Here is an 8,382-nt window from a genome sequence, read left to right as displayed (position 1 = left end):
TTCTCTGGCTTTGGAGCCTGTCCTGGAACTAGCTCTGTAGACCAGGTTGGTCTCGAACTCACAGAGATCCGCCTGTCTCTGCCTCCCGAGTGCTGGGATTAAAGGCGTGCGCCACCATCGCCCGGCCCTTGTTATATATTATTATGTATTGTTATTAAATAAACGGAAGCCCTTTTGGTCTCTACTTGTTTTACATTCCCCAAAGGGCCACTGCTAAGTAGATGTGGAGGGAGTGTAGAGTAGACTAGACTTTTCTCCATTTCAAGACTCTGCCACTTAGCTTTCATGAAGACCCTGTGTCTTTGAGAAACTAGGGTAGGTCTCCTTTTCTCTAGCTCTTCTCTAGGAATGAGGGCATCTGTTCTGGTGTACCCACAATCCACTGGAGGGTTGGGTAGATGCTCCTAGAGAAACTGCAAGTCTGACTGCAATGCTGCCTTCTGTGGCTGAGAGTTGTTGAATTATCTAGGGTCGAGAAAAACTAGGCTAGCTAAAAGACCTATCATATTTTTCTTTATTATAAGGGGCAAACTCACAAAACAGGAATGAGAAGTCCCAAGCTCAGCTGTATAGTGCAGGAACCACAGAGAGAACGAACTTTGGCTATTTTTCTCACACCTTTACCTGATCCCACCCCTTAAAGATCATTGGCTGACAGTGTCCCCATCAGAGAGTGCCCTGAGATCTGTCTGCAGGCATAGCACACATTGGAGGTATCTAAACAAAAGTTATTCCCATTCTCCACTTCTAGACCTGAAAGTGAGAAAGATTCTCTGGAAGTCACTAGACCAATATCTAGTTGAACCACAAAGAGATCAAGGCACAGAACACAGACTGCTGGTTTGCAGGCCAATCCAGTCTTTGCTGGAGATAGATCTTTTCTGATGGGACTTATTACCAGAGGAGCTTTTGAGATCCTGTGTGTGCTTCCTTTGCAGGACAAGATTAGATGCACCGCGTTTGGAAACAAAATCCCTGAGCAGCTCCACATTGCCACCCAACTATGCTTCAGATCGCCTGTCAGGAAACAGCAGAGACCCTGCGCTGAAACCCAAAAGGTCCCACCGCAAGGCAGACCCTGATGCGGCCCACAGGTACTTAGAACCCTCAACAAAGGCCAACAATGCAGCTGATGGTCTACCTCAAGGCTGGTTAGGAGCCTGAGGTTGTCCATTCCTTCAAAGCCTTGTCCATTAGTACATAATCCCCTTAGAAGAAGGGATTCAGCAGAAATTCTGAGAAATGTCCCATGACGTGCCTTGTTCAGTTCCATCTGGGCACACTCATTTGTAGGTGTTAAGAGAGCATCTTGGCACTTAGAAGTGAACTAGGGATCTCTTGGAGAGGGTTTCTGAAAGGGTAATGTTTAAAATGACACCAGAAGGGGCTGGGCGGTGGTGGCACACACCTTTTAATCCCAGCACTTAGGAGGCAAAGGCCAGTGGATCTCTGAGTTTGAGGCCAACCTGGTCTACAGAGCAAGTTTCAGGACAGCTAAGGCTACACAGAAACTCTGCCTCAAAAAGAAGAAAAGAAAAAGAAAAAAAAAAAACCAGAAGGATGAGAAAGCTGTGTGAAGGGTGTTATAGAAAAGAAGATCTGTTTAAAAGAGCATGTTGGTTTCAGAGACAGGGTTCCAGGGTTTGCAGGGATGATTATAAACAGGAGAGTAGAAAGTAGAAGTACATGGCAGGACCCTGCAGGGGTTTGAACCTGAGGTAACTGACAGGTTACTGAGCACCAAAGTCAGAAATAAGCATACACTACAAGGTGACTAAGAGACATTCCCAAGAAAAGGACTGGTCACTATCACTTAGTGGGCAGGCCCCAATACTGTTAGTACTTCTGGATTCAGATCTCCTGAGAAGAGTAACCCAATCCAAGAATGGGGGCCTTCTGAATCCCCTACAATGGTGGCAAGACTAGACCACTCTTGACTTCTCTGGTAACAGCTTGTTCTCACTGTTTGCAGACCCCGGATCCTGGAGATGGACAAAGAAGAAAACCGGCGGTCTGTGCTTCTGCCCACACACCGGCGGAGGGGTAGCTTTAGCTCTGAGAACTATTGGCGCAAGTCCTATGAGTCATCGGAAGATTGCCCAGAGGCAGCAGGCAGCCCCACCCGCAAGGTGAAGATGCGGAGACACTGAGGCCCTGTGCCCACCTGGAACTCTGGCTAATCCTGATGTAGCTGCCCCATCTTCTGTTTTGTTTGAGTGTTTTTTTTTTCTTTGTTGTTTGTTATTTTGGTCCTATATACGTTTTCCTTGCTTTGTTGCCTATTAAGGCTAAAGAACAGAATTGGCGCAAGACCTGGGTTCTTATGTTTTTGGCTTTTCTCCTTGATGGAAAAGGCTGTTAGCTTCTGTAGGGGAACACTCATACCAGAGTAGCCAGTCGAGACAGTGGGGACAGCTGTCTTCAAGTGGAAATGTGTCAGACTAGGTTTATTTAAACACACAAAATGTTTTGGTTAAGGAATTCTTGTTTGGGCTTTACATGTAAATCTTTGCAGTGTTTTAAACAAAGGTGATTCTTTTGCCAGCCCTTTTCTTCCACTGATGCTCATGCTTGGATGAGGTCTCTTGGAGCCATACAGGTCCTGCATTGGGCCTGCTACCCCTACATCTCACCTGCTGTCCAGGTTCTGGAAGCTCATGCAAATACCCTGTTTTCCCCACAGTTCAGGTTGGCTGGATATGGGGCTTAAACAGTACCAGCCCCTGCCATCCCATTTCTGAGTCCCCAGGCTTCCTGCATGCCCTCTAGCTTGCTCTGCCCACCAGTCCTAGGTGGTCAAGAGACTAGCACAGTGGTCCTGACCTCTTGCCAAGAGCATACCTGTTTGCTGGGTTGCTCCTTTTAGGCCTATGTGTGTGGTTGTATGGGACAGTTAGACTTGCTGCAGTGGGTCATTTGTAGGAATTGTTTCTAGCTAGAGGAACTGATTTGCTTCCAGTCTAGCGTTTGGGTTATGGGAACTTGGGGCATATGGTAGGGCTTTGTTTCTTTTGTTCTGAGGTGTTTCCCCTCCCGTTAGTCTCTTGGCTTTCTCCTTTTCTTTTCTCCTCAGTTGGCCATCTTGGTTCTTTTTTCCCCTATATCATCTATCTAAGAAGGTGTGTCCGTCCTCTCTTGTCCATGTATAGCTTATATCCAAGGCCAGAAGTCAGACCTGCATATTGGGTTGGTACTTTGTCTGCCTCAGGGGCATGGGTGCTGAGGAAGGAACTTTGAAAATAATAGAAAGTTAAAATCTTTGACACTTTCGGCCTGCTCGGATCCTGGAAAGCTGTAGGGTTTGCTGATGCAGGTTCATTAAGACTGTCTTTGGCAGCCAGACAAGGACTAAGCCTGCCAAAAACAGGCCTTCTGAGCAACCATGCCACCACCACTCCAGAGGTGCACAGAGGCCTGACCTCGGGCCTCAATGGCTGCAGAGATGGAGAACAGCCAGCCAGCAGGAAATCCTTCTTTGGGGTCAGAATTCTTTTGCCAATGTAGAGAGCCTTCAAGTTGAGACTGCATAACTGAAGCAGTTGCAGGTCTTCTGTGGTTTTGGGATGTTTTTGTTTTATTTTTGTTTTTGTTTTGTTTTGTTTTTTTACTGCTCTTTTCCCTCAAAAAATGATTTGTAGTTGTGTGTGCAGCACTTTGCCCTAATATGTGTGTGCTCTACAATAAAAAACAAATCTAATATATTTTGAAAAAATTGTCTGATGCTGTGGTAAGAGAAAGCTTGACCTTGGTTTGTCCCTTAATTTATTTTTTTAACTTTCCAACTGGATTTGGAGAAATCGAATTTATTCCTTCCAGTACTCTGACAGTGGCCACTAATATTGGCCCTCTTGATTCATGGCTAAAGGTGGACTTGCCCTTACTCACTGCCCTCTCCCCTTCAAGGAGGGTGGTCTTCATAAACCAGGTGACCAGGGACATACCTTGTTGAATTCTAGAAACTACACCCTCTCCCTGGCCCAATAGAGAGGCCGCAGACTAGTGCAAATGCCACAACTGGAGCTGGGGTGGGGATAGGGGAACTCTGGTAGATGGCACAATTCCTAGACTCAGTAGGCAGATTCTTGAGCTCCCTGGCTGGAAACTTGGTGGACAAAACAGGAGAGGATGAGGCTGAGCCTTAGTGGACCCCAGTCTATTGGGATCCCTAGTGATGTAGATCCCAAGGCTTTGCCAACTATCTCTGTCTACCCAGCTCTGCTCCAGTGATCTGAGCCACTTTGGTCAAATTGCCAATGTGGACTCTTGGTCAAGCCATTTCACTGCCCATAGAATGACTGGCCAGGCCTCTTTATGATCTGTGCAATGGACAGTGGAACTGAGGAAAGCACCAAATGTCATCCCAACCATGATTTTGCAGAAGTGGTCCCACTCCATGCTTGGGCACCTTGCCCTAGGGGCAAACAGGTGGGAGAGACTCTTGGCCTAGGGACCTCCTAGGTTTCAGTCTGTACCTGGATAGTACCCACATCTGCATGAAGTAATAGCCTTAAGCAGGTTTCTCAGAGTCCCACACCTGATTCTTTGAATCTTGCCTGTTCAGTCATGGCACTGGGCCAAGAGCTTTGGTCCGTCAGCCCCTGCCTGTCTCAGCCTTCCTGTTTGATAATAGTTGCTCCAACAGTAACTGGTACCAGCCCTAACCACCTAGGAACTCATCCCATTCCTCTAGCCCTGTTGCATGGAGGAGGAAACAAGTCTAGAGAGTTCAGAAAAATAAAGTATCCTATAGGCCAGGCTCAGTGCAGGAGAGAAACCTGAATATGACATGCTTAGGTGCACATAAGGTGTTCTATGATGTGTAAATACAACAGCAGTAGAGCCCATTAACTGTAAGTGTAAATAACATGTACAGTGTTCTTGTAAATCTCTATAGCTATTGTTGCCCACAGAACACTTTGACATTTTGTTCAAGTGTGGGATTCATTCATCATCTATCTGTGGTTGTAATTCAGATACCATGTGAAGGAGATGCATTTTATGAGTTTGTCTTAGTTCTCTATTGCTTCCAAAACATTACTTCAAACTTGAGAGCGCTTAAAGCAACAGAATTAGCTGGGTAAGGTGGTGCATGCTTATAATTCCAGCAGAGTCTGGGGCAGAAGGATTAAAAGTTTAATGCCAACCTGGGCAAGACCTTGTCTCAGAAAGCACAGTGACTGGCTAAGCATGGTACTTGTCTATAATCCCAGCAGAAGCCATAGGAATATTGCAAGTTTGAGGTCACTGTGGTCCATACAGGGAACATGAGGGCAGCCGAAGCTACATAGTGAGACCCTATTTCAAAGCAACAAAAACAAACTGGTTCATCCTCCGAGGCTCTGGTAGGAAACCGATTCTTGCTGCTTACAACTTGGGATGGCTCTAGCCAGTCAAGAAGCAAGTTCTCTAGATCCATAGTCACATGGCCTCTTCTGTATGCTACATACTTCTCAGTGCTACTCTGCACCCCCTACCCCAGTGTGTGTGTGTGTGTGTGTGTGTATCTGTATAGACAGGGTCTCACTCTAGCCCAGTCTAGCCTTGAACTAGCAATCCTGCCACTGCACACATTTTCTGTCCCTGTCTTAATTGGGCATCGTAATTAGTTATAGGAACACCCACATAATCCACAGCTACATGTCCTCCACTCTCTTTTTGTGGCAGTGCCAGGCATGGAACCCAGTGCTAGGCAAGGACTCTACCACTGATCTACACAACTCCTTGTGGAAGTAAGTGTATGCCTTCCAAGAGCTAGGACCTAAGAGCCTTGGGGGCCACTGTGCAGCCCACCACCTGCTATTTCTTCAAAAACCTGTTGATCCCTCAAAGAAATTGTATTGATTGGATTAAAATTTCTCAGCCTCAGCACTATTTTAAAATTGAATCTGGGTCATAATATTTACTCGTTTGCTTGCTTGCATTTTTTTTTTCTTTAGTGCTGGCCATCAAGCCTAGGGCCTTGTGAATTCTAGGCCTTGTAAATGTTAACTATGCCCCCAGCAGTTCATTGCTTTCTTAAATTTAGACCTATGTTGTCCAATCTGGAACTACTGGACTCTGCCTTCTGAGCACTTGAAATGTGGCTAGTTTCAATTGAGATATGCTTTATACACACCAGAAACTGAAGTTAGTATGAAAAAAGAATGTAAAATATATAATTGATAACTTTATATTGATTACATGTTGAAATACTATTTTGGACATACTGAGTTGAATAAAATACATTATTTAAATTAATTTCACCTGTTTTGTTTGAGTTCTTTAAAGAAGTTGTTTTTAGTTGTGCATGTCTAGTGAGGGCTTATGCACATGGGTGCAGGTGCCTAAGGAGGCCAGAAGAGGTAGTTAGAGCCCCTGGAGCTGGGGATAACAGATGTGAGCTGTCCTGAGAACCATCCAGGCCCTGGTTTCTGTATTTAACCAGGCTATTTGAGTTACTTGTTTGCTGGGTATTACAGAGAAATGGATAGATTGCTAACCTAGCATGTGTTCAATCCCCAACACCGTACACACACACACACAAAAAAAAGAGATCTTAGAGAACACTGTGCAGCTAGTGTTCACCTTTAATCCCAGCACTCAGAAACTGAAGCGGGGGGGGGGGGGGGGGGGGGGGGGGGGGGCTGGAGAGATGGCTCAGAGGTTAAGAGCATTCATTGCCTGCTCTTCCAAAGGTCCTGAGTTCAATTCCCAGCAACCACATGGTGGCTCACAACCATCTGTAATGGGGTTTGGTGCCCTCTTCTGGCCTTCAAGCATACACACAGACAGAATATTGTATACATAATAAATAAATATTTAAAAAAAAAAAAAAGAAACTGAAGCACGGGGATCATGGGTTCCAGGGGGGAAAGAATAGTAAGTGTGAATGGAAAATCTTTACTTTTGAATATTAGTATCTTAGTTTTTAATATAATTTCAATTTTCTCAATTTTTAAGAGACCTAAGTATATGAATGCTCTATTTGCACGTATGCCTTTATTCCAGAAGAGGGCATCAGATCCCACTATAGATGGTTGTGAGCCACCATGTGGTTGCTGGGAACTGAACTCAGGATCTCTGGAAGAGCAGCCAGTGTTCTCAACTGATGTGGGTTTTCCCTCTATATGTTGTGATTACTATTGATAAATAAAGGAACTGCTTTGGGCCTATAGCAGAGCTATAGGGGAACAGAGCTAGGTGGGGAAAACTAAGCTGAATGCTGGGAGAAAGGAAGGTGGAATTAAGGAGAAGCCATGGAGCCGCCGCCCAAGAAAGACATGGAGATGGGTTAATATGTAAGAGTTAGCCAATAAGAAACTAGAACTAATGGGCCAAGCAGTGATTTAAGTAATACAGTTTCTAAGTGATTATTTCAGTTCTGGGCGACCAGGAACAAACAAACGGCTCCCTCCTTATGACACTCAACCACTGAGCCATCACTCCAGCTTTGTAACTTCAGTTTTATATAATTTTTTCTTCCATCCTCCCTCAGTGCTGGGGACCAAACCTAGAAAGGGGAATATGCTAAGGAAAAAACAATAAAGCTGAGTCCAGTCTCAGTCCCCAGTTTTCTTTTGCTGTTTTAACTGGCGCAGGAAGCCTGTGAGAATAAATCTGGCTTATATACACACACTTTATTTACTCATTGGTGCTAGGAATTGAACCAAAGACTTGATATGTACTAGGCAAGTGCTCTCTCACTGAGCTACAGTCTCTGAAACATGATACTTTGCCAGTTGAGTTTTGCAGCTACCTCCAGATCATAGCAGGGTTCCCATTTGGAGGCTTTTGACAGAATGTGGACTGACTGAGGATTCTATGACTGTTGTGAAGGCAATCAGAATTAGTAGGAAAGCCACTGCACTGGCAAGCACCGAGGAAGTGTAAAGCCAGCAATCTGAGGACCCCAGATGTGTGGGTGGGTGCTGGAGCCCTGGAGCCCTATAGGGTTTGAAGTCTACCAGTCCCATACCAGACATTGATTGCTGCAGTTCTCCCTATGCCCTTAGTGTGGCAGCAGAGCCCAAGTGATGGTGTTTTACAGCCAGTCCTCCCTCATCTAAACTCAGGTCTAGCTGCTCCTCAGGCACCAAGGAATACTAAGTACCCAGAGGTCATATAAACTGTCTGGGCTTGACCATCGCTTCTGTTCTACACAGTCAGGGGCCTTGTGGCTAGTGCTTGTATTATGGGGACAAGCAGATGTCCCATGAGCTGTGGACAGAACTGTGAAGAATGCCTCCAACATGGGTCCCCCTATCCTAGGGAAACTGTGTACCTACCGCATCTCCTGCTTCAGGAAGCACCGCTCCGGCTCTTTCTCTGGCAGGACCCAGGCTCCTTGGTTACTGGGGGGGTGCCTCGTAGTACTGGCTTCCCAGAGTGCGCTGTGCAGCTCCC

At 45.7% G+C, this 8,382-nt stretch overlaps 1 protein-coding gene across 1 annotated transcript in view; it reads left to right on the top strand.

Moving 5' to 3' along the window:
• Alkbh5 (alkB homolog 5, RNA demethylase) overlaps positions 1 to 3,701 on the top strand; it is a 19,906-nt gene extending 16,205 nt beyond the window's left edge. Inside the window, exons 3-4 of the mRNA XM_005349941.3 lie at positions 939 to 1,094; positions 1,973 to 3,701. Of these exons, the coding sequence (XP_005349998.1) occupies positions 939 to 1,094; positions 1,973 to 2,150 (334 nt within the window). The 3' untranslated portion in view covers positions 2,151 to 3,701. The remainder of the gene's footprint in view (positions 1 to 938; positions 1,095 to 1,972) is intronic.
• The last annotated feature ends 4,681 nt before the right edge of the window (positions 3,702 to 8,382 follow it).

The sequence above is a fragment of the Microtus ochrogaster genome, chromosome 7 (assembly GCF_000317375.1).
Source record: "Microtus ochrogaster isolate Prairie Vole_2 chromosome 7, MicOch1.0, whole genome shotgun sequence".
Lineage (NCBI taxonomy): Eukaryota > Metazoa > Chordata > Mammalia > Rodentia > Cricetidae > Microtus > Microtus ochrogaster.
The sequence above is the reverse complement of the archived record's forward strand: the minus strand, read 5'-3'. Positions and strand labels throughout refer to the sequence as shown.